At 40.7% G+C, this 27,222-nt stretch overlaps 1 protein-coding gene across 1 annotated transcript; it reads right to left on the bottom strand.

Moving 5' to 3' along the window:
- Window positions 1-8,202: 8,202 nt before the first annotated feature.
- On the bottom strand, window positions 8,203-26,760 carry SLC30A4 (solute carrier family 30 member 4). Its single transcript, XM_061446902.1, has 7 exons — window positions 25,881-26,760; window positions 20,994-21,140; window positions 16,064-16,217; window positions 15,630-15,849; window positions 15,236-15,341; window positions 11,221-11,355; window positions 8,203-10,559 (listed from the first exon to the last, which is right to left on the bottom strand). The coding sequence occupies exons 1-7, from the start codon at window positions 26,257-26,259 to the stop codon at window positions 10,405-10,407; spliced, it is 1,296 nt and encodes a 431-aa protein (XP_061302886.1). The 5' UTR covers window positions 26,260-26,760; the 3' UTR covers window positions 8,203-10,404.
- Window positions 26,761-27,222: the final 462 nt, after the last annotated feature.

Here is a 27,222-nt window from a genome sequence, read left to right as displayed (position 1 = left end):
ATTCAGCTGTTCTTGGTCAAGGTCTGACCATGGCTAACGGCGTTGTGCATAAATATGAACTTCATGATGCAACACTTCTCAGATAAAGCTATTCATCTTTGTGACCTTGTTTCTGTAAGGTTTAAGAAGTGTTTGTGCATGTCTGTTGAACTTCAGATAAATGTGCTTCCAGTTTTACCAGCTGTCAAGGAGTAGAAAAATCACTCTTTGACTTGAAACATCTGATCTGGACTGTACTAGACTCTAGTATTACTTGCTTTCCATCTCTCTCACACTTCTCCCTGTTTTCTATTGACACTCCTTCCTTCTTTCCTTTGCTGACGTATCTGTTCTTGTCAAGTATCTCTTTCTGGCTTGCCCACTTAAACTAATACATCAGCAAACCTTAAAATTTTCTTGGCCTAATTTATTTCTACTGTTATTTATTAGCACACCTGCACTGTGTTCTAGAAAATCACATATGTAAAGTGGGTAGGTCAGAATAAAGTTAGGCTGGTGGTTTAAATTCAGAGTTAAGCAAAGGTCCTGCTTGTAATGTTTACTTCCTTCTCCCTCTTCCGTTTTGCTTTGCTTTTTTGTATGCTGATGATATTGTAATAAATGCACCATAGTGCTGTCTTTTATTGAAAGAGGAGCCTTACTAATAACAGTAAGGTTGTGTAGTAAGGCTGTGAACTCTTCAAGCAGAAGTCTGTAGTTTTTCAGTATATTCATAAATAACAATAAATATTTAAGAATTGTCTTTCAATTTTGACAAAAATTAAATAGAAATTCAGGTCATCTAGATAAGCATGCATTGGCTTTCAATAGACTCACATAAAAACATTTGCAGTTTTTCGTAAGAATTGTTAACAGGGTCCATTCCACTGAAAGCTATTGCTTAATTATACTACTGCAGAAAAATACAGGCCATGTCAATGATAATAATATTAGGGGATACTGTTCTTTACCCACTTCTTTCAAAATACATCATGTTTTCAGTAAGGGCTGTTCTGTTACTGAAAGTTGATTCATCTGGTTGTTTCCTTACCAGAAAATGGCAAAATAACTTGTTCATGTTTTGTAACTCCAAACTTGAAGTGGCTTCTCAGTTTTTAATCCTAAACACTGAAAATCTCTGGGATTCCTGTAGCCTTGCAGACTGTGATAGTGGCAGTCCAGGCAGTAGCTGTGAAACAGCTTTTTCGTCTGTGTATTTTATCTTTCTTTTTGAGTGAATTGGAAAATGTAATTTCTTTAAGCTCAAACTCACTTAGCCCTCACTCAGCCGGACTTGCTGACTTCACTGACCCCAAATGTTGCTGAAGCAGGGGCAGGAGATGATCGCTCTTAAGCTTGTGACTTTATCACAGCAATTGATTTTAAAAGCAGAATTCCTTGCTGAAGTGAGTGGGAATTCTGCACAGACACTGTTGTTACCAGATGGTGGCAAATTGAGGATCTAAGGACTCGGGAGGAAAAATCAGTGAGATACAGCACCAAAAACAGACTGTTGGGACCAGGCAGGGTTCTGTAGCAATCCAGTCAGCATTGCCTAAAGGAACATATATTAGATGCATTCGCAAAGCAGAGGTTGCCTGCCATCTGCCTTCATGGTTACAGCTGTTCTCTAGAACATTGGTTCAAGCCACTTCCTGTCATTTTACTCTTCTGTATTGTCTCATGCCAAACACCAGTCTGTTCTAGTAGACCAGATGCTCACTGCTAGTGACTTGTGGGCTCATTGGCCTTTTGCACAGAGCTATGTTTCATCTTCACAAAGGACTGATGTGTGTTATGAGGTGTAAGCAAGGGATGAGCACCTCAGCACTGGTAGATAGTTACATGGATTTGTTAACAGCACAACGTCTGACAAGCTAGGCTGCTTTGTCTTCCTGCTTCAGCCTTGTAGAGTATGTGGATTTCTAATTGCCTAATTTATGTGGAGTGAACATGATGCATTAACAGATGAAGTTTATTTCAACAGTGTTACGTTGTATGATATACAGAGGGCAAATGGGCGTACCTATGGATGCAAACAGATGAGTTGAGAGGTCAGAAGGCCACACAAGTTTGAAAAAATTCTTAAGTGTAAATAAATGTGTTTAAGCTTTCAACTTCAGCAAAACCTTTTCACCCTTGATTTCGTGTTGTGTGTCATTTCTTTAATTGAAATAAATGTATTTGCACTAGGCAGGTAACTAATTAGCACCATCCTTTATGAGATTTCATGCTGCTGCACAAACAAGGAAGTGAATGCAGAAAATCCAGATTAGTTGCAGTTCCTGGAAGTAATAGAAAAATCTTATCAGTTTGCCAAAGAAAAGTGGAGTCATCTACTTGTAATAAGTCACTGATTCACTACATCAAAACAAAGAGAAAGCTATTTTTTCTATTAAAGCTAATGTTTCATTTAATGAAGCATCTCTCTCTCTTGCCATATGACTTCTTTTATAAATCAGTAAAGCCAGAATACGTTTTGACTGTTAGCATTATGCTGCCAATGCTGTTAGCAGTATTAAATACATTAGCTTTATGCTGCCTTTGCTGTGTTTATTTTTGATCTTGCAAAGTGCTTTGAATGAAACATGCTATGGTCAGAAGACAGAATTTGGCTTAAGGACTTGTTCCCAAAAGCAGAAATATACAGCAAGATCCTAGTCATAGTGACCCTGCAGTTCTGTTCATAGCCTCATTGCCAAACTTAGCTATAATTTTAATGTTATATGTCATACAAAGTAGATGTAAAAGAAAATGTGTTTGAAGTTATGGGAATGGTTTTATACTGATTTCATGGAGGCATGGAATTAATGTAATAAAACTTGCAGTGGTTGTGTACCACTACATACTAGTGGTATGTACTAGTACATGGTTTTTGAGAATTCTTTCTCTTGAGAGAAATACAAGCATTTGGGAATCAGGCACGTCTTTGGCCAAGTTCCTGTACGTGTATTAGTTCGAAAAGGAAGCTTTTGTAGTTGCAAAGGAGGGTAATACATGGAAGTTTCTGTTTGAGGTACGTGCTGAGTGTATCACTTCTTGATAGGTGTAAAGGACAAAGGTATCCATCCTCTGTGGATATGTGCTTTAAATAAACAAAATTGCCACCAAATTATAGTTGGATTTGCTTGATAGAGAACCAGTCTTTGACCTTCCTATCTGTTTTTAGAAATCCTCACAGTTGTGTGTTTGGCTGTACCCCAGATGTAGTGTACCTATTTTTACCTCCTGGACATTTTACTTCTTCACTAAACAGATAAAAGAAAATATGGCAACCCAACAAAGAAGGGAGATGGGGCAATGCTCCAATCTTTTTTTTCTTTTTTTTTTGTTTGTGGTGGGGTTGTTTGCTGTTTGTTTGTTTGTTTCCTTAACATCAGCAGGGAATATGTGTGGCATGGGCAAGGTGGGTAAAACATCCCTTGCTTAAGAGTAAAATTATTGTGAAACCGATTGCCAGACATCCTAGTTGAACTGTACAACAGTCTGTAAATGAAACTGGTATTGACTTCCTCTGTAACCACCACAATTTGGTCCAGAAATATTGATATGCTCTGTAGTTGGCTTCATGGTTACGTCTTGGAGTCTGATCTTTCTCAGTTGCTATCTGCAGTACCCATGTGATATGGTTTTATCTGTTTGCTTCCCTCCTTTTTGTACACAAACACACCTTGTGTTGTCAAGAAAGTATGGACTCTTAAAGAAAAAAAAATAGTAATACTGCAGTATGAATTCCCTTATTTAGCCATAGCAGTTGGTGGGCATATTAGTAAGATTTAATTTTGTTATTACTCCTCATAGCAGTTGGTGGGCATATTAGTAAGATTTAATTTTGTTATTACTCCTCATCTGTGAGCTGCTTCTTTCTAGCTCTGACAGCTAACAATAGAGACTACCTCTTTTGTGGATCCTACCTCCAGAGCAACTGTAAATGTAGTAAGTCTGTGTGGAACAATATTCTGCTTTACAAGATCTAACACAATGTGATGCTCTGCACAGCTATCCACAAGCGAGTGTATCTAAAACATATCTTCATTTACAGCTTACTCCACATGGCCCTTTAACTTTTGATATGCAGAGAGTTACTTTCTTCTAAATTTTCTGTTGTATCACTTGGCCTTTGTTCCATGGCAAGTCCAAGCAGGTTGTTTGAAAACCATCGTAATTGTTCCATCTAGGTTATACTAAAGCAAATACCAAAGCAGAAAGAAACCAGTGTGTGAAACTGGTTGGGCAATTCCCATTTCCAGTTGAAGGTGTGTGTGTCAGCTGCAGAAGCTTAGAAAATACAAAATTGTGTAACAGCTTGAAGAAATGAAAGAAGTCTTTACTGGAAGGAAGTTGTGGTACTGAGCTCTTCAGCCTATGTCATCTGCATTTTGTCTCTGTGAAGCCTGTTAAACTAGATCCAAAGACAACATTATACTAGCAATTGCAGGAGTGTAGACACAATTAGATTCTACATTTATAATTTTGCCTATTTTGAAACAAAATGGCTTCCCTCAGTTTATTTTTTTGATTGAAAGTGTCATCAGATCCTTTATAAAAAAGTAGACATCAAAGATGTTTCAGATGGAAGTATAAGTAAATATGAATTTAGCACCTAAAAAAGCAGTTCTTACTTTCATAGAAACAAAGGGCCTGCATGATGCTTTTCATTGTTTACATGAGTGAATAGAATCTGTTGAAATTGCATTTCAGATACCCATAGCCACAGCTAATTTCCACGCATATTATTTTTTATTACATGCTTAGAACTGGAGTAGGCTTTTGAGTATGTATTTCATAATATTTACCTGTATATGCCTTTAAGAAGTATCTTAAGCCCTTCCCAGTAATTGAATAGCAAATCTTGTGCTGTTCCTTATTGTATTGATGATTAAGATAAATCACCTGTGTTATGTTTAGGGAAAATTCAGAGGTTGGGACTTGGGGTTTGTCGGCTCAATAGTTACACTCGGTACAAAACTCCTTATTAAAGCTGGGGCTACACCGCCATCTTCTGGTAAACGCAGGAATGGCTTCGGAGGTTGACAATTCATAGGGGAAGGAGTATTTGTACTGTTCCGTGTCAGATTTGTTCTTACAGTGGGCTTGGAAAAAGGAGCACGTGAAATCTATAAAAAACTCAAGAATACTTGTGTGCTAGGCTCAAGTATGCAGCAACATATGAACTCTGAAAATGTTTGTTTATGATGGTGGTCTCAAAAATCCATTTGAATGTAAAAGGCACACAGTTACAAGATTTGACATGTAAATGTATAAAAATAGTTACTCATCAGTTTACTTAAGGATTTATTAGATGATTTGTCTGTGTGTGTTTTGGGAAAAAGAAATAGGATGAGTGCAGGGACTTGGGTGCTCTTAATGCATCTGAGACAAAAGCAGATGTTCTGCCTACCATCTGGCTGCTTTCATGTATTCATCAGCTGAGCTAAAAATCATGTATATATCAGCACCAAGTTTAATGTGAAACACACTCAGGACAGATGGCATTAAGTGGTTTCATGTACCCTTGTGTACTGGCTAGTCACATTCCTGGAAAAACGACTTATCCTTTCCCCAGGCATCACAGTAAGGAAACCGTACAAAAGTCATCATATGCATAAAATTGTGCTCGTGTTTATGAAACGGTGCTTTTTTTCCCCAGAGATTTGATGCCATAGATGGTTTAAATGCTTCATAACTGTAATAAAAGCAATTAAGTTATTTTGTTCTCTACATTTAGCACTGGTAGTTTTCAAACTGTGTGATAGTGAGAGAAAAAAAGAACACAATGGAAAACAGAGATAAAGAGCAAAAATACTGGTTTGGATATTGTTATTTTACAGCTATACGTGTAGAAGGCAGTTACACATGCACTGTAAGAGCAGGTTGCTGTGGTAGCTGAGTAGCAGTAAATGGAAAGTATTTGTTCTAGTAGCTTCCAGAGTTGTGGTGGATATTTAACAAATCGAAGAACATGTCTGATCCTTCCTAGAGCATTCAGCCATGGAAAACAGAATGAGAAAAGAACAGAAGAGGATTTGCCAGCTCCAGAGCACACAGGCTGTCAGGGCCCAGCACGGTTTTTACAAAGAGGAGGAGAACAGGATGAAGCTGGAAGGGGGATTAAGAGTAGTGAAGGTGGAGGATGTTTGGTTGGTTTTGGGTTTTTTTTTGTTTGTTTTTTTTTTTTTTTAAGGTAGAAAGAGAATCTAGAGGCTTTCAGATTAGGTCTTACTTGTGAGTTAGCAACTTGATGGGTAGATTTTATTCATCTAGTGATCAAAAAGGAAATGGACTGTGGACAAGCATGTATTTGACTAGAGCAGGCTGATGAAGCATGAGCTAAGTGTGTTACCTCCTGGAACTGAATGTCCTTGGAGCAACCAGCAAGACAGAAGATCTTGGCAATGCCGTTTTGGGTGGATAGAGGAAAATGAGCCTGGTATTCACAGTGGATTGTCTACTCCCTTTGAGATCTCAAGCAAACTTTTCTGGTCATGGACTAGGAAGCTGTTGCAATATGTATCATGTCTACTTACCCCAAAACCTGTCTTAATTTATGATATATTATCTGTAGAGAAATAATACTTAACAGCCCTGCTCTATGCAGCATCAGTGCAGTGTCCTCAGGAGATGCTGCCAATATACCTGAACAAAAGACTTATCACTCAGTAATTGGTGAGTGTCTTTTAGGTTTTTTGATTTTTATGTCATAAAACTACTTTTAAATGCCAGCCTACTGCTTTCCTTAGTCATTCTGCCAATTGCAAGTAATTATGCAAGAAGTAACATGTATGTATGGTAGTAAAGTAATTGAAGACTTAGATTCAGGTATGACATTTTAAATGGTAATTCTGCTGGTGTAGGAAGAAATGCTGCTGGTATTGAAAAGACTAAGTGTCAACACATTAAAAGAAAAAAAAATACCCCACAGAATTAAGCAAGGAAAACATTCAGAACAAAATAGGTTTCTGTGAATTTTCTTCTTAGGATAAGAACATTTCAGAATAGAAGAGTGGGATGCAAGGTTTTTTCAAGTTACTCGATATAAAAATGCTGTATTGACTCATGTGAGTAGGTTGTCATCAAAGCTGTATCCGTGCTTCAGAAAAGGATGGGTGACAATCACAGAGTAAGAAAGCAAGAATCTGTTCCCAGTGTAGACTGTTAGAGGTGGCAGAATTTTCATGGAATTTCAGCTGTTCAGTCAGTAAAAGTATTGCAGCACAGCTCTGGAAAGCAGGGATACTAGTTGTGGGAACCTGCTGGAATCTTATGAGTCCCTTGGTTAGCAAAGATCCAGTTAAGTAAATGATTTTTCATTTCAAGCAGAAGATTTTGTAAAAGGAATAGTGTAATAGTGTTTAAATTATCTTAGCCACAGGAAAATATCTGGATGTGCTGGATTGCTGCTTGGAAAGACATTAGACCTTATACTAAGACCCCTTTTCTAAGCTGATACTGAAAATGACCTTGCAATATTTGTAAAAATAACTTGTTAGGTTTTTTATAGGCACTTAAACTTCCAGAGTACTGTTGTTGTGTATTAGATCATAAATTCCTGGTAGTTTGCCTGCAAATCAGTGCTATTTTCTGACTATTTCTCCATCCTTTTAAGCAGGTATACTAATTATTTCTACTTTTATAGTCCTGCTGAGCTCATTTATTCCATCAGTTGGAGTATTATAAGTGATAACATGCATATTCCTTTTGATGTTGATTAATAGCAGATCTGCTACTGGATTCTTATATTAAACATTGCAGTGCCAGACAACCTGTGCTCTGAATAATTCATGAAGAATAAGAAAAGGATTAGAGGCAGGCCACACAGATACGTATTTCCATGTGAGTTTAGTTAGAACTTACAGCAGGGAATGTACACTTCAGAGTCTCCCTGAGCATTGATTCATTTTTATTCTTTATTCTCATTTCATCTTCTGTTGCTTTTTCTCTGAACTCCTTTCAGTCTACCTTGATTGCAAGGACCCCTCAAGGGTGAATGTGGGGTTTCAGGAACATTTTGCCAGTTGCTTTACGGCTAATTCTTCACCATACTTGGTCAGCTTGTATTTTATAAAGTGCAGTTACTGCATGGGAAATAAGAAGACATAAATTGTTCTGACTAAAGAGGGAGACATAATTCATTCTGTATATAGCATCTCCAAACTGAGTAAACCTTGAGCATTCTGACATTTCAAAAGATGATGAGACAGTAATATAAATAAGACAACAATGTGAAGTTTAATAATTGATTTAATAAAACCCACAATAAAGCAACACTTTTGTAATATAATTAAACACGTAGTAAATTATTAAAAAACTCCAAATACAATACATGTCTACTGTACTTCAACTTCTAAGTACATCAACTGTAAACCCCAATTTAATTAAAACCTATTTGAGTATTAGTATGTGCAAAATACCTGTTGTTTGTCTGTGGTATTTTTTTTCCAGTAAGTTTGTAAGGATGGGATGCACATTCTTCATGAACTGTGATATGGCTTAATTAATGATTGTGTTTGTACTGAAGCATTAACTTCCCAAGTACAGTGCTACTTGGCCTCTGAGCTGCATGTGCTCCCATGCTGTACTCAAACGTTCCCATTTCTTGCCAGAACAGATACAAACATAATCCAGTGTTACATACACTTTGTCCAAATTAATACTGTGCTGTCAGTTTTTTATACTGTGCTGTCAGTTGTCACCAATGAAAGGTCATCATGTGACCCCTACCTCGCATAAGGAGAGACAAGAAGCCAAGACTGTGACCCCAGACTGCAGGTATAGATCAGCCCAACGAGTATGTGAAACCCTAGCAAGTTTCAGAACAGACAATAGCTTAAGTATTCACAGTTGAATGTCACAATATCCATTACTGGGCAAAAATCTTCCTTTCTGATCCACACAGAGAACTATTTTGATGTCAGTGGAAGTTCTGCATAAAGACTAAAGTACAGAATAAGTAAAAAATCTCTGAGCCAAGTTCCTCCCATCTTCTGAACTTTGCAGGTCGTACTCTTGTTGCCCTTAGCATCTTCAGCATAAATGATTCAGAAGCAGGCGCACATCTGCGTTTTAAGGTGTACAATAACATGGTGTCAGGTTTGGTTATCCGGTGTACATTCGGATTACAGGATTTCCACCGCAAGGTGGAGAAATTCAGTTTTGTGGATTTTGAGGTGTCTGGATGAATAGTCTTCAAATTGCCTCATCTTTCTGTAAATAAGAAAAGGCCTTTCTACCTCTGTTGGGTGTTACGATATTTTTGTCCAACACCATTACATTACTGAACTTGCTTGGATTTTGCTTTATGAATAAAGCCAGGTAGTGGGGACTGTTATTGCAGTGGCATTCTTATCAGGATACTGCCATAGTGTGATCAAAGCAAAGCTGAAAAGGTCAGAGATAGCTGTGACTGAGGGAATAGTACATACCTAAAACTTCCTCTCCTGCTTTCCTGTTTAGATGTTCAATCCTGTTTTGCATGTCTGTTGGTTGTGTTTGAGAGTACCTCCATGTCAAGCATAGTTTCTGTCATTTCACTTTTCTTTCAAAAGAATCTTGGAAAAATAATCAATTACAGGACATTTATTAATTATAATAGAAGGCATGCTAATCAACTGGCCTTTTAATGTCAATCAAATGTTGGTTTAGACATTCAAGATCATTAACAACAAACTCATCTTACAAGTCAAAACTTTTTAAATAAATAACCTGTTTCTAATTTATAAACCCTATTCTAAAATACATCAAAGATAACTGATCACCTAAAACACTTTGGGTCCAGTGCTGGGTCTCTAGTTAAATACCAGAAGTCTGGGCAAGGATCTTCCTGTCTGGATCTCTGAATGCCCAGATTAAAGCTAACTTTCTGGTCTGGGTACAGTAAATGCTGTATTTTTCAGTGTCTCCAAAGAGAGAGTTTCCAAAACAATTCAACTAGCACTGTATGCATTATAGTCTTAAGATACTTTATGAAAATTACTATTGCAAAAATACTGTATAATGATTTCAGGGATCATGACATATTATGACATTCTGGCATGATCAGCATTAGAGACTTGAACTGAAATACTGAATACTTGATGCTCCATTTGGAGTGCAGGTACTTTGTGGTACATAGTTATTCAAGGACAATATGGGACTGTAATTTGTGAGGTATCTGCAGAGCCATGTTGCAGTTTGTAAACAATCTGAAAACAGCTTTGTCTCCAAATCATCATAACTTGAATAAACCAGTACAAGGGAGAGAGTGAGATACATGTTCTGTAGGGCAACCACTGCACTTTTTGCAGCACCAGTTCTCCCTGCTGCATGTTACATGGTATAAATCCACATATTAATGGTTTCTGTTTGATCATTTTCATTTTGCATTTATTGCTCTCAGTTTTTGACTACAAGATAAAGAATAAGGCAGCAGTTCCCAAAACATAGAAATCAGGCACTGGAATTCTGACAACTTGCGCAGGTTTTGCTCATTTCCTGTTTGTAACTCTGAAGCTGCACAGAGCACTTGTACATTCCGAATGTGTTCAGCAGCAGTTGTCGAGCCTTGGACTGAACTTCCTCCCATTTAGATGAACTACCAGGAACTGGAAAATCAAGACAATAATTAATAGAATTCCCTCCTCAAGAAACCTGGACAACCCAGTGTTACCAACTAGAATGTCTTCTCATTCACTTATCCATACTGTTCTGTGGTCATTATGTGCTTTCTATTTATTATTTGACATTTAGGTCTACATCCTCTAACTAGAATCACATCTTGATAAAACTGTGTTAGGTACCACCCCCCGCAAAAAAAAAAAAAAAAGAGCTTTCTTACTAAGAATTAATATTTATGATAGTTAGGTGTCTAAATCAGCAGGTTTTGGCAGAACGTATTTATTTTTCCTATCAGATTGTTCTACATTAGAGCTTCACCCTGTCTTTCCCTGGACAAGTAAGGGAATTTCTGAAATTTTACATGTACACACATACATCCAGGAATCTGTATTGGATATTTCAGTATGAATGTATTTCTTTGCCCAGTTTTCATTTACACTGACTTTCTGGGCAAGTGGGTTTTATAACTTACTGTACAAACCCACAGGTAGCAAACATCCCCCCTGCAATGATATTTCCTGGTTCAACGTAAATAAAAATTGGAAGAGAAAGTGTTAGATTTTTTGGTTTGGTTTGTTTTTTTTTTTTTCTACACTTACATTTCACTTAGAATCATTGTGTTCGGAATTATGCTACACAGCAGCTTACCTAGTTGCAAGTGGACTATGGCAGTTGTTTTTCCTGCAGTAAGAGACCAAACATTTAAGTCTTCTATAGAATAAACATCTTCAATTTTCATCAAGTCTTCCTTAATGCGATCCACATTTAAATGCCTTGGAACCCCTATGATACCAAACATAAGACAGAATTAATTCTGTCTTTTGCAGACTCTCAGTGGCCTTTAAAATGTCATGACAGATCTCAAAAGAGTTCATAAATTGTGATCAGTAACTTCCAGGTACTCAATAGAGAAGAATATGCAAATTGGCATATAAAGTCAAATATGGATACAGAAATTGTACATTAACTGCAGTGTTCTCTTCAACATAATTTGTCCTGTGCAGAATCTCTAGCAATAGCCAGCATTAGATCCTTTGGTGCAATGTAGACGTTACTGCAGCTTCTAACCCCTCGTAACTGGTTAGACCAGACTCTCAGCTCAGAATCTAAAAAACCAACATGCTAGGTAACCCCCATTTTCAAGAAGGGGAAAATGGATGACCCAGGGAATTACAGAGCAGTCAGTCTCACCTCTGTGTCTGGCAAAATCTTGGAGCAGATTCTCCTGGAAGGCATGCTAAAGCACATGAAAACAACAAGGTGCTTGGTGACAGCCAGCATGGCTTCACTAAGGGGAAATCCTGCCTGACCAATTTGGTGGCCTTCTATGATAGGGCTACAGAACTGATGGACAGGGGTAGAGCAGTTGATGTCATCTACCTGGACTTGTGTAAAGCGTTCGACACTGTCCCACACAACATCCTTGTCTCTGAATTGGAGAGACATCAATTTGATGGATGGACCACTCGGTGGATAAAGAACTGGCTGGATGGCCGCACACAAAGAGTTGTGGTCAATGGCTCAATGTCCGGCTGGAGACCAGTAACGAGTGGTGTCCCTCAGGGATCGGTGTTGGGACCGGTCTTGTTCAACATCTTCGTTGCTGACGTGGACAGTGGGATTGAGTGCGCCCTCAGCAAGTTTGCCGATGACACCAAGCTGTGTGGTTCGGTTGATACCCTGGAGGGAAGGAATGCCATCCAGAGGGACCTCGACACGCTTGTGAGGTAGGCTGATGCCAACCTCATGAAGTTTAACCATGCCAAGTGCAAGGTCCTACACCTGGGTCGGAGCAATCCCAGGCACAGCTACAGGTTGGGCAGAGAAGAGATTCAGAGCAGCCCTGTGCAGAAGGACTTGGGGGTGTTGGTGGATGAGAAACTGAACATGAGCCGGCTTCAGTGTGCGCTTGCAGCCCAGAAAGCCAACCGTATCCTGGGCTGCATCAAAAGGAGCGTGACCAGCAGGTCGAAGGAGGTGATCCTGCCCCTCTACTCTGCTCTTGTGAGACCTCACTTGGAGCATTGTGTGCAGTTCTGGTGTCCTCAACATAAAAAGGACATGGAACTGTTGGAACAAGTCCAGAGAAGGGCCACGAGGATGATCAGGGGACTGGAGCACCTCCCGTATGAAGACAGGCTGAGAAAGTTGGGGCTGTTCAGCTTGGAGAAGAAAAGGCTGCGTGGAGACCTCATAGCAGCCTTCCAGTATCTGAAGGGGGCCTATAGGGATGCTGGGGATGGACTCTTTGTTAGGGACTGTAGTGACAAGAAAAGGGGTAATGGGTTAAAACTTAAACAGGGGAAGTTTAGGTTGGATATAAGGAAGAAGTTCTTTACTGTAAGGGTGGTGAGGCACTGGAATGGGTTGCTGTCGTGGTTTAAACCCAGTCAGGCAACTAGTTCACTCACTCCCAGTGAGTGGTGCCGGGCTGACAACAATCGAGGGCCCCCCCGCCCCACCGGGGCTCTCCCCTTCCCCGCTCCCGGAGGAACGGGGAGGCGGATCGAAAGGATGCAACTCTTACGGGTTGAGACAAGAACAGTCCAGCAACCAGTGTACAACACAAATCACCACTGCTACTACCAACTACAACAGTGGTAAGGGAAAATAACAAGGGAAGAGAATACGATACCACCAGCCAAGAAACGAGTCCCACCCGGAAGCCCATGTCCTTCCGGGTAACTCTGAACCCAGGACAGTTGCCCAGGGAAGTTGTGAATGCTCCATCCCTGGCGGTGTTCAAGGCCAGGCTGGACAGAGCCTTGGGTGGCATGGTTTAGTGGGAGGTGTCCCTGCCCACGGCAGGGGGGTTGGAACTAGATAATCTTAAGGTCCTTTCCAACCCTAACTATTCTATGATTCTAGGTAGGCCCTGTGTCCTGAAACTTCTCTCTTCAGGTACCTGGTATTTTCAAATGCTCATAGCAATCCATCTGCAGCGGTTAAACGTATGACTTTCATCTTATAGATGACTTTCATCTTATAGTGCACCAATGATAGCACTGACCAAGACGTTCTAGATGTAGTACTTTCAGCACCTCTATAGTTTCCCTACTCCACCCTTTAGCTGTACAAAGAGCAGAATCAAAAATTTAAATGATCAACACACTTCAAAAACTAGTACAAAAGTACTGAATAAACTCTGTTTCCAAAGAGTTTTGTTTTTATCATAGCTTTTTACTGCTCATCTTTCAGTTTTCTGAGTTTGATTATATATGCCATAAGGTGTTCAGCCACTTGCTTCTCTATTTTCTTCAGAATTTCTGAAGTGACTCCTCTCTGAACTTATTTCACTGTCTTTTAAATCATGTTAGTTCCAGTACCATCTCTTTTGAAACTTCAGCACCTTCAGACTTCCATGCTGCCTTTAAATATCTTTTAAAAGCTAGAATCTCATTGCTCTTATTAGATAATCATTTAAGTTTTTAATTCAGCATCCTAATATAGTGATGAAACTTAAGTTAAAACTAATACTGAATTCTGATGCAAGTGCAAGGACCTTGATGTTGTAGTAGTAGTTTCCAATATAAATGCAAGTTCATTCTCTGGAGATCATGGATCTGAGTTGGAAAAATTCCCTAGCACACATACAGCCCACCTACCATCACTTTTAATAACATCATTAATTTGAAGATTTTATAACAACTGGGATACCTATGCAAATAGCTACAACTCAAAATATCTGGAATGCACCATTATTTTGTCCTGTTTTCTTCAGCTAAATCTTAGCTACTGCCTTGCAGCTGACTGAGGTTTCTTAAGCAAATGTCACCATTTTTGCCTTCTCGGTGAACTTCCATTTTGTTAGATTGTTATGTTGGGGTTGGGGTTTTTTTTCCTTCTAAATGACAGCAAAAGCACTTGACATTGAAGATTTTGAGGTTCCTGGTTAAGCCTAACATAATAAACGTAAAGTCAATAATAGATCACATGAGACAGCTAGGAAGGTGCAACTGAAACTGAGGATTTTTATCCCACCCCTAACACCTTCACTTTCTTAAGGTAAAAGTACTATATCAAGCAGTAGTAGTTGGCATGTTAGCTGTGATAATGCAAACAATGCTGGCATCTTGCCTTCTAAGTCGCCACATGAGGTAACATGCTTTAGTTTGTGTTCAACTTTTCTTTCCTTTTTTCCTTATTCCTATTTACACTGCTCTTTTACATGTAGCTTCACCTATGGTTAACAGTAGAAGCATGCAAGTAATACAACAGTACCTGTGAAAAGGGGAAGACAAGACAGACATGAACAACCTGTCCAGCCATTCATCTTATTCTTGCTTTCCCCTTTTACACGCTTTCATAGTCACTTTAACTTTACAAGTGATTAAAGGGCAAGTGTAGAACTGAGACAGGGCAAATGTTCACTTAGTTAGCTGACAGCACTCAGACACACCAGAAAGTTCCATACATTTCACTTCACCATCTCCAAATGGTGAAGACCTATGACTTGTGTGATTCTGACAGAGGTCAAAGGCACCTTAAGACTTCTGTGATTTAAATGAGCCATCAAGAACCAACAGACTAAAGAAGCAAGAGGATAAACAGGTTTCCAGACTCAATCCATGTTGCTAGAGATGGTAATTATGATGTCAAAAAAAGTGCCAGTGCTTACTGGTATTTGACATGTAAAGTACTGCAGACTGTGCACAGATATTACCTTCCAGAATAATAACTCCTGTGTCACACAGAATTCGAACTGTTGTCAAAACCACCAGTATGGAGAATACATATGTACATATAGGATCAGCAATCTTGTATTCTGGCTGCAAGGGAAGTTCCAAAGTGTTAAAGCATGTATGAAAATAAGCTCACTTACTTAAAAAGCATGACTCAGAAAATAGTTACTTCTAGCTCCAACCTTCATGAATTTTTTTTTTTTTGTTTGAAGAGTTACAAAATACATAATACAGTTATTTTGTATGAATGTATGAAGCTTAAAACAGAATATCACAATATATTTGTTTAATAACTTATAAAACCAAGTCCCTTTTTAATCACCAAAATTGAAATTAAACCAATTCCCCCTGCCTCAAAGGCTGGCCATTCCTTACCTTAAAGCGTATGATGTATGCAGCCACGAGCACACCAATACTTTGTACCAGGTCCCCAAGGGCATGTACAAACGCTGCTCTGACGGCAAGGCTGCTGTGCCCGTGGCTGCTGCTATGGGCTGTGTTAGGAGAGTTCGACTGAGGTACATGAGAGTGAGGGTGGGAATGAGAGTGGGAGTGGGAGTGAAGGTGGCCAGACTGATTCAGCAAAAAACCCATTCTGAAAGGGAAAGAAGAAAAACAGGCTTTAGGGTTGGGGTTTTTTTTCCCTTTTAAACTAAAGAATTGAAAAAATAATACTTAGTATCATTTCTTGTCTTATGAAGATGTCCAGCAAAATTACATTCCAGGAGAAAGATACAGGCCATGAATGAATTAGCAGCTTATTCAGAAATACATTTATGAGTGTTAATGAAAAGAAAGGGAGATCTTACATTAAGTTAACTGCAACACCGACGGCTGCTGTAATCAGCATGATATCACCATTTATTTCATAGTCCATATGGATAGTTCTTTGAACAGCTTCATACAAGAGGAATGCCATAAGGATATAGACCAGCAGTACACTAATGATGGCAGACAATACTTCTGCAAACAGAAAGGAAACAACATTACAAAAGTGAGTCTAACCTTCTTGACATACGTTTACATACACATTATCTAGTGCAGATTTCAGCTATGAAGGACTGCTTAATGTGTTTCTGTATAGCTGTAATACGTGGTTTTAACATTATCTTACATTTACCAAATACTCATATTTTACAAGAGTGTTATGACCAAGATTTTGACGTAGGAATTATATCCAATCAGCAGGGATTTGCAAAAGGGCACATATACCTAAGTAAAGAGAAAATTAGGGAAAAAACCTCCTATTCTTTCATTGTCCTGTGCCTTCCGCTGCCGTTTACATCTGTGGGAAGTGGTTACAGTTCTCCACAAGGCTCCTGCTGTTCTGATGGGAGGTGAATAGGCCTGAATATTTTATGGGTTCAGGACCTTAGTGCTGTCTGCCTCGCTACCTGAGTCACGGAAGTGGGCTGCTAATAGTGTACATAAACCTGAGGACAATGAGTTCACACTACCGTTTTAAGGTCCTACCATACAGAATATAGGTATTTCCAAATGGGTCACTAGATTCCTTTTAATATTGAACATACTTTTAACTTCTAGCTTCATATTCTGAAAATGATTGCCCTATTGTAGCTGAAACTTAAAAGAGAAACAGACAAATAAAAAAGGCAAAAAGCCTGACAGAGAAAACATTGGCCCAGTTAAGACTCTCGGTTATAAGCAAGTTAATATAGGATTTTACAAAAAAAAATGGGAAAACCTTAATGCCAGCTCCACTGTATTGCATGTGAATTCATAGGCATGCCTGAGTAATGTGTAATCATTATGCATAGCACTCATTACTGTCATTTGCCAGATGGATCACCAGGATCTCAGCTTTCCTGTGTGAATTCAAAGATCAGAGTTGGAATTAATTTACTTGGAATTTTAATAGTTGTTCTTCCCCCTTGTTCACACAAGTTGCCCTGATTTATTCTCCAGTAAGGGCAAAATTCTACTTGTGGCTTTACCACAGTTCTAAGAATACTGATCTGTGAAGTTCCTCACTTCTGCCTCTGCTTTTGATCTGTCAGTGTGTAGTACAACTTTGGTTACTGCTGAAGGTGTCATTTGTAACACAGAACTGCCTTAACTGTATTTATTGAATATTACAGTAAAAAACATGCTGCTGTATAAGCATTTTAATATCGCCCAAATCACTTGATCCACATACGGAATTTTTAACATTGTTATGGGAGAAGAAACTCTCACCCACACGTTCAGCTGTTCAGCAGTGTGTCAGTGCCTGGACCAGTACCAGCATTACCAGGCAGTAACAAGGCTCTGGATGGCAACTGTCACAATCTCAAGATGATTTCAGAGCAACATGAAAATCCTGGAAATATCTGTGCAAGTGGCAGTGTTCTGTACAAAGCAGGCAGATTATTCAGGGCAACAGCCTGAAGAAACCTCAGTACATTCCTTAACAGGTTTTCCAGAATGCTTTTAAAAAAAATTGTGAAGCACATTAGCATTTACCAGAAAAATTACACATTGTGGTTTTACAATGGAAAACCATATTTTCTGAAATGGAAACCAGTGTTTCCCTTGCAGTTTCTTTCACAGGCCCACTGTAATGTCAGCATTGTAGATTTGTGCAGACATCTTTCACTTCTTCTGAAATTAACTGTATACTGTCTCAGTGGACTGACTGATTCTGTCATTACTAACATTGTGTTTGCAGCAATGGAAAAATGCCAGGTCCATATCTATGCTTAAATCTGCTCAGTGCCTCACTGAGAAGGACGTATCTCCACTTTGTGGTGAAACAGAACTATTTGGGCTTCGAGAATATAATCCTTTTTAGACATGACTGCAATTTCCATTATTTTGTCTTCACTTTTCTAACCCATTTCTGAATCTGTCAGCTTCCTTTTCACCATTGAAAATGGAATAAAACTGAAGATGGAGTATACATATTATGTACTCAAGGAGAATTCAAATAAATGAGAACTAGTGTGAATTCCCATCTGGAATTTGATGAGACACCTTAATATGCCTGTTGTCCTTACAATGCAATGTTTATGGGAACAAGTTCGAAAATTCATCGTTCTGCAAACAAAAGTCATAATGAGCACCAGAAACATTGCTCATTAGTATGTTTTCATGCTTACTGTATGTATGGATTATCTTAAAAATGAATGCACAGCAGGTCAGCAATGACAGAGTTCTTACACACATTCCTATCTTCAAACAAATGTGCCATATTTTCATTGTGACAGATGCTCGATCTGTACCCTTTTTTTAACATTCTGTCATGTTTTAACATCTTTCATGAAATCCAAGCTATTGTTGAGCCTGTATTATTTGTTGACAAGCTTCTTGCATATAGAGTATTTGGAAAGATCTGTTACGGCTTTCTTCCATTGCCAGCATTTGCTGATGTGTGAAACTGCGCCCTCAGGCCATGGCATTCAGACTCCATGCCTGAAATGAGGCAAATTGATTTCACAGATGTGACTGCAAAAAGAAACCTGTGTATAGTAATTTTGAACCATCTCATTATTCTGTACTTGCAGAACCTAGGTCAAGGTTTGGGGGTCTGTTGCAGGGCCTTTATTCACTTCCTCTTCCTTACTGCAGACATAGAAACTCCTCTCCCCACTTGCAGACTCCTTCACAGAGGGCTGCACTGTTACTATTTACACAGAATGGCTGAGGTAGAAGGGAACCCCTGGAAACTCTACAGTCCTGCTCAAAGCAGGGTCAGCTGCAGCAGGTTGCTCAGGGTTGTGTTCAGTTGGGTTTTCAGTATTTCCAACTGTGGAGACTCAACAACCTGTTCTAGTGTTTGACCACCTCCTGGCACTGGGCAGCAGAAAAAGGGGAGTAACTGCTGCAGAACTGAGAAGCTGCTCCCTTGGATGATGGGATGTTGGGCAGTACAGACTAATTCTATGGGCCACATCTAGCCCATGGGCCACACTGGGTTAGTCTGGCCAGGATTCCTCTTGGCAATGGAGCGGGGAGAAGGAAAAAAAAAAACAAAAGGTGAGGTGGCAGGAATCCTCACGAATTTTCTGTTTGCCAAGTGCAGTGGAGCCCTCAAACTGTTTTAAAACTCAGTGAAAATTTACAGAACTGAGTAAAATTTTAATGGTTAAGTAAGTTTATTTTTCTGAAGATTAACTCCTGTTTTTAAGCTAGGCCATGGCATGTTCAATGTATGTACTATTTGGCTTTAGAGAAGTCACAAAGATATATAAACTACTCATGATCTCTAAACAGGGTTAAAGTATGCATGAATGCTAGCAAACATCATTCTGAAGAGTATGAACAACTGCCAGGGGGTACGTTCAAGGTCAGGTTTCAGTGTTAAGGCAGCTCCTGTCGCAAAATTAAAACTTAGTGACAGAAAAGGTTGCAATGGGAAATGCCGGCAGTGTTAATGCTTTCTTGCTAAAGCCCCAAAGATCTTTGCTAGTGTATAGAGTTATGCATTCATGCACTAGTGACTAACTGATGACAAATGACTAGGAGCGATGGAGTTGTTGAATTCTGCTGCTGTTCTAGCAGCCAAAATATGAATTGCAAATGATGACTGCACAAGACTTTGAAATTCCTTGAAAAATATCCTGTAGAATGTATAGAGCAGAGGTAGCAAAGTGTGACACTAGAAAATATCTATTTTACGAAAAATAAAGCTTTGAAGCTTTTGGTTAAATGTCTGCAAGACCTGCACCTGTATATTATGAACTATTAATATCCAGTTAGCAGCCACATGAAAGCACCCTTTATCATCATTGCATTTCCAAATGCAAAGTAATGAATCCTGAAAATACCTTTCCAAGGTTTAGGACATAATTCTGTTTATACTTCTTTGTTTACACACCTAAAAGGGGCAGAGGTTAAGTAACTTATTGTATTGCAAACCATGGGACATCTTGATCTCTTCTTTGTGTGGTTTGGAGAGTGCAAGAGGAATACTGATTTATGTGGCTTCTGGCAGAGCAGAGCCCTCTAATAATATGCTCCACATAACTTTTTAGTTCTGGATTAAGATGTCATTTTTCATACTGAATAGGACCTTCTTCCAGTGTCATAATTCTACTGAAGAATGGGAGTTCATAAATCCTGGGCACTGGCAATTATCTGTTGTGAACAACAAATGACATGTACAGCTAAACCAACAAGCTCCCCGGCGTGTCCCACAAGCAGCAACAGTGGTACACCAGTGAGTGACCAAAGAATGTGTCCTCTTGCTCAACAGCTTCAATTCCTGAGCACAAAGATGCACATAATGCAACAGCCCAGTAACTATGGATGGGCTATGAAACACAGGTACATATCCACCCTTATTCTTGCTGGGGACAGCTTCCCTCCTCTGAACCCTTTGTAGAATTTCTAAGCCATGGTTCATTTGTAGGAAGTCATATTTACAATGATGTCCTGTGTCCAGTTCCCCAACCTTCCTCTTTAGATTGGAAGATGAATCAAGCATTCAGAACTTAACTCTGAATCTGCTAAATCTAGTTTCACAGAGATGGAGAGGCTCATCCAGCTTCCTGTGAAACTGCCATCAAACTTCACTTCTGGCAGAGATTTACACTTTAAAAATGTATTTTTTTCTATTATCTATTCCCTTGTCACAATACAACCCATGTAGTGGCTCCACAGTGGCCAGTGAAAGGACATTAGTGTCAGGCTGTTAAACATAAAGCAACTCTTGGGTTTACTGCTGCTTTCTTTCTAGTTACTTATACTTCTAGAATTAGATTATCTTTACAGTTGCTTAAAATGCTGATACCTACATACCTAAGCGATGAAATCCAAAAGTGAACCTCTTTGTGGGAGATTTTGCAGACAGCCAGAGAGCAAGCAGGGTCAAAATAATACCGCTAAGATCAGTTAACATATGAAGTGCATCTGTCATAATTGCTAGACTGTTAGCAACATATCCACCTGAAAAGAAAGTTGGAAAAGTCAGGACATACAACATTAATAATTGTAGATAATATCCTTTTGGCACAGCTTACAGTTATTTATTTTCAGAACAGTACATTAAGTGCATGAGAGCTCTTGTTATAATCACTAAATGGGGTATTTTGCCATTGCAATCAAAATGCCATCCTATAATTTAAAGCTACCATAGTTACAAGCGCAGTGAAGTGTGCTTTCTCTTAACAGTAACATAGAACGGATTCCCTCCTGTCATTCTCACAGACTACTTGCATCGTAACATTTGCTAGATCAGGACCAAAACAGTTTTGTTTCTTGTCTCTGTGTGTTAATGTGCATGTGTTTAATAGTTGATCTTTATATTAAACTACATCTGTTAAATATTTTGACATTACGGAACAGGGACAGAAATCCAGTGACTCAGTGGCAAGTAGATTCACCCTGCCCCCTTATTATTACATTATCTTGTAACCTTCATTATTCCCTGTCCTGGCAGGGCTATGTTCTGCCAATACATACTGAAGGCAGTGACTTTCACTTGAACAGCATTTTTCTTTGTTATTTATTACCATAATTTTTCTCGTAATTATGAGCTGTATTGAGACAAATAACCTCAGATCAAAGGTTAGTATCTTTGTTCCAATTCAGCTGCTAATGCTGCTGTTGTATGGGCAAGAGATTTAAACAATGTGACTCTCTTAAGCACCCCTTATCCAAAGGGGAATCAAGGACAGGCTTCCTTGTCTTCCATATGCATGAAGTTAAGCCCATTTTCTCAGAAAAGTTATGATTTACTTTCTCTTTTTACCTTGAGATTGACATTCAGCCTGTAAATTCTCCTGAGCAAAGCATGCAGCTGGCGTGCCATTTGGCAGGCTTGAGGCTCCAACTAACATTTCGAGTAAAAGTATCTTCATCTACAATTAAAACTGTCTTAGTGAGGAGGCTTACCATGAGGAAATAGCAAAGGGACATTCATAACTGGCTGACTGCTTTCAAGACGAGTCATAAAACCTGTGTGTGTATGGCTGTGTGAGTATGCACACACCTGCAGCCTGAGATACCCTCTCCAGCCAAACACAGGCAGCATGGCTGATGCTGTAGTATTGCTTGTACTGTAGGTAACTACCAGATACACAGTTCAACTAGTTCCCTTCCTCCATCCCCCCCTTCTTCAGTTGTTCCTGTTTCTAAGTCAAATTCACCTAAGGCTGAAATTTTTCAAAGGCCATCACAGCTCAAAAGTTTTTAAGATTTAGCAGTTCATCAACTTTTTGGGTTATGCCCTCCCATTCTGAATTAATTTCTGTTCTCGTGTAATTTTAAATAATTACTTAGAAATATGCAACTCAGCCTCTTCTACAGTCAACACAGAGGAAACAAGAATTTGTATCTAAAGCATTCAAATCAGCTTACATATGTGATCATTTAGAGTGCGTATGTTAATTCCCATGTATTAATTTTGAGAATCACTTCTGTCTGAGATGGGTCAGTTTCATTTCAGCTAGCCTTGCACTTTGACAGACTTCGGAAATAAAATGATAAGGAAGGAATTTGGATACTGAAGCAATCATAATGCAGCATGTGGACTAAGAAAACATCACTGAAATTTATGGAATTCTGAAATCAAAGGTTCTCTCTTTCCAAATGTATTGGTTCATTTCTTGGTTAAAGGTGCTGAGTCCTGAGGGTTGTTAAACACCATCGGCAACTTGGGAAAAAGAGACATCTACAACCTGTACAAATAGACAGCTTGATGGCTCAGCACTGCCTTCAGTGACCTGTGAAGGACAGCAGTCCTCCTCATGAATGATCAATTAAAAATCTCTACACATAGCTGAAAACATCAAAACCCTGCCAGAAAATCTAACTAGGACTTGCAATATGTTTTTCATTTTATGATGCAAAATGATTCCCACGAAGCGTAAGTTGTTATCTGACTTAGAATGACTGTTCGTCAAATTAAACAACACGCACTGAGGTGGCCTGGGGTAATGAGCTTGGCTGTACTCTGGAAAACAATACGCCAATCACAATTTCACAAGGAAGCTGTTGAAACAAGATTTCCTTCATCCTGACCTTAGTAACAGACAGCAGGAAGATTTTTACTGAATAACTGAATCACCTGATAGGGTCTTCTGCCTTTTTTTCAGAAGCTAAGAAGAGAAAACTGTCAAAGATCACGAAAAGAAGTCAGTTAAAATGTCCTACAGGATTAAACAAAGTTTCCCAAATACCTGAGCTTCAGATCAATGAAAAAAGTTCCAAAAGTTGAAACCAAGCAGACAGAACACAATACAGGGCCGGAATGAAACAGTTAAACAGGTGGTGAGGGCACTGACCCAGGACTCAAGGGCTCCATCTTTAATTACTTGTTCTGCTGCTGATTATTTGCCCTATGACAAGTCATTCAGGTCAAGATCCACCCAAGTAGAGATACCCGAGTCCTCTATTCATTGGTTGTGGAAGTTGGACACAAAGTATTCCAGAGGTCTGGCCCTTAGTGCTGTGTGCCTCAGTGCCCAAAACATGAAATAGGGCTGGTGGTACATACATACACCTTATGTTTTACTCTCAACACCTATTATTCCTAGATGTCCCCCTGCATTACCTATGGAGAGATCTACAACAGCGTGAATCGGACGCAAAGTCCCTGACAGATACACCCTAGTGACTTCAGCATCAAGCTGCTGGCAGCTCAGAGATATTATTCAATAAGGGGCTCTTAGGCTGAACTAAATTCAGTGTTTATCAGAACTCTGTTATGAATATAATCAGATGAAATCATGGTTATGTTAAAAGATATCTATGTCTGAGGTACAACACTATGTTCCTTATCAAATTTGCCTGAGTTTATGCTGAACCAAAATCTCAGCCAAAGAAAAAAGAGTATAAATGGATATGCTCACAAAAGGTTTAATGGAATTGCCTTATCCATGGATGGGAAAGCTTATCCATGATAAGCTGATGCACTGTGGCACTGTCATTAATGACTAACCACACACTGAGATTTTGAAGGACAAACCCACTTCTTTCCACTAACCCACATTCTTTGGCCCCCCACTAAAACTTGTGCAGATATAGTAAGTATTCTGGTCTGTCTCTGAAAAACAGACTGGATTTTTTCCTATGTATGTGGGACAAACTGTATAATTTATCATTGAGCCATGCTTTTTCTCCATGTCATCTTACAGAAGTTTCTGTCTTAAAGATACAATTCACAGCTGTCGTACAAGAAGTGATCTGTGATCACAAGCTCACTTCACACAAGCAAATGTAGACATTACTGACCGAATCTGCATAGGTGTGGAGGAGGATGTAGGTCCCAGGCTACTACACCTGAGGCACCTCTGTTCTTTATTTCCAGAAAGTTTTTCTGACTTGACTTTTTTCCCGCTAGTGAATTATGGTCAATAATTCATCCAATTAGCTCTGATTTAGACTTGCATGTTAAAATTAAAGCAATTTAAAGGCAATTAATTGTTATAGTTGCTACAGAGACCTGGCTCAGTACACACATCAATGTCCTGGCACTTAGTAATGCTCTCCATGACTTCAAATCTGGGGATGAGAAAATTTAAGTGTTCTTCAGGAGGCTGCACAGTACTAAGCAGACATGTGCACTGAAGGGTATGGACATACCCAAAAGACAGATGGTAACAGGATGCTGATATTGATAAGTGAATGGAGATTAAAAGATAAATACTAGCCTTTGTAAAAATGATTAGCTAATGGAAAAGGAGTAACATCTCCTAGCTCATCTGTGCATCCAGGGCACCCTCAAATTTATTTCAAGCCTGTGCTGCTGTAGCCTATGAAATGAAGCACAGTCGTCCTGTACAAGCTGCTGTCGAGTGCACAGATTCTCTTTTACCTGCATAGCAAATGATAGTGTGACTTTTTCAGGGAGCAATAAAAGCTGCATTTGATCACCAGATTAATTCTTCTGACCAACAAGCCACCAGATACCTATACAGGAACAGATTTCCAGGTAAAAACTCACCATGCTTCTGCCAAATACTAACCAACAAACCCCACAAATAATTTAATCAAACTACTTAGTATTCTTCCGTGTTGTAATGGGAAGTGTTAAAATACCTATTAGTTTAACTGACTTTGTGTATATGATTTACACCTGGATGGAGAATACACTGGTCTCGAGTGCGGCAGGACACCAGGCAGTTGTCAGGCGGGTGGATTCTTATGGCATCCACTCTGATAGCTCTGGGTTTGGCTTTTTGGTTATAAGAAACATTGTTGGTGAATGAAGGTAAACCATCCCCCAGCATTAGTTTTGATACTATGGTAAATGTCACACTTATTTCCGTCTTGTTGCAAACACAGCGAGATTTTATGTCAGTAGTTAATACTGAGGATGAAATTGTTCATCTTTTTTTTAATGTCTATGATAAAATGCTCCTTCTCCCTTGCTAGTAACACCTTACAAATTTACAAGAAAAACTTACACAAAGAACTAAAAAGCCATTATACATGCAAAAAAAAAATCCCATTTATGCCGTCTGGGGGACTGATGATATTCAGGTGAGGGAAGCTGCAAATTCCTCCTTCTTTTCTTGCATGGAAAATACAGGTGGACTTTGTTCCTCCTCCCTCTCTGAACTTGCAGCTAATCTTTGATCTCTCTACATGACAGACCGTTTCTCTTAATAACTACCGAAAGCCAGGGCTGTGAAAGCCTGACAGGCTGCGCGGTCCATCCGGCCGACAGAGCCCCCGACTCACCTACGAGCTCCCCGGTCATAAAGAGGAGGTAGAGGAGGGCAGCGAGCGTCAACCGCTTCTTCACCGTCCTCTGCCTGGAGCGCTCTCGCCGGCTGCTGCAGCCGCCGCAGGGGGCCGGCCGGCCGGTGCGGGCTCCGGCCCGCTCCAGCAGGGACTCGTCGTCGGAGGGCAGGCCCAGGGGCGCCCCGGCCACCGGCGTCTCCGGTGCCGCCTCAGAGGCATCGTCCGACACCACCACCCGCAGCTTGTTAAACCGAGAGAAGTCCTCGTCCCCCGCCTCGTCCGAGAAGTCAAAGGCACTGGAGTCGTTCAGGAACAAGGGGTCCTCGCTCCTCCGCAGCAGGGACTTGATGCTCCTCCAGAGCCCGGGCCCAGCCATCGCGGCGGAGCCCGGGGGCCTCGCCGGCTGCTGCCGAAATCTCCCGCGGGAGGCTCCGCTGGCGCTGCTCCCCCTCGTTGGCGGCACCCGTCCGTTCGCCGTCCCGTCAGGGCATGTCCCCTACATCGCTGTGCTGTACCCTGCGCAGCGCGCACCGGCGCTACCGATCCACCCCACCGCCTCCGCGCCGGGCACCGCTGGCGCTGCCACCCCCGGAGCGCCGAGCCGCCCGCGGAGCCCGTGTCCCCGCCGCGCGGAGCCGGCGCAGCCCCGGTCAGGGCGCAGGGCCGCCTCCCCGCCGGCGCAGGGGGAGCGCCACAGCCGCGCGCGTCACACCCATCAGCGTCGCGCTCCGGGCACCGCTGCGGGGGAGACCGCACCCGAACCCCTGCGCGCTCCCGCGACCGGCGCTGCCCCCGCGCTATTCCTGCGGAGAGGCCGGGCCAACAGGCGGGACACGGCGACCCTTGCGCGCCCGCCGACCGCCGCGGCCCCGGCCAGCACTGCGCCTGCGCCGCCCGCGCGGGACGACCACCGGTTCGAGTCCCGCAGCCACCGCCTCGCCGCGCCCTGCACCGAGCGCGGAGGTGCGGAGAGCGGCAGGCGGCGGCGGGGGGGGGAGTCGCCAGGTGCTGTAGTGGTCAACCCGAGATTAGCCCAATAGGCTGTTTCCGTCCTTACGTGCGCCTGTGCTCGGTGGATATATGTCATGCGAGGTACAGGCTTTCAACTGGAAAAGCCATGAAACCCAAGAACTATGTTGGTAGACAAGCAGTTAGTTCTTTCACATACGCTGGAAGGTGAACTGCAGAGTTCCGTGCTCTGGCTTCAAATTTGAAGAGTCACAAGTTTGCATTGTGTAGCGTAGCTTCTTTCTCTCCCCATCAAAGGGGAGCAAATTTGCAGCAACTCCCAACAGTTATGGCAGTGTCGTGTCATAGGAAGAAACAAACCTCAGAGGCC

Source organism: Pezoporus flaviventris, unplaced genomic scaffold (genome assembly GCF_033815535.1).
Source record: "Pezoporus flaviventris isolate CSIRO_AGI_PZ_B2104156 unplaced genomic scaffold, CSIRO_AGI_Pfla_v1 ptg000006l, whole genome shotgun sequence".
Lineage (NCBI taxonomy): Eukaryota > Metazoa > Chordata > Aves > Psittaciformes > Psittacidae > Pezoporus > Pezoporus flaviventris.
Note: the sequence above shows the minus strand (reverse complement) of the source record. Positions and strands in the feature narration are given on the sequence as shown.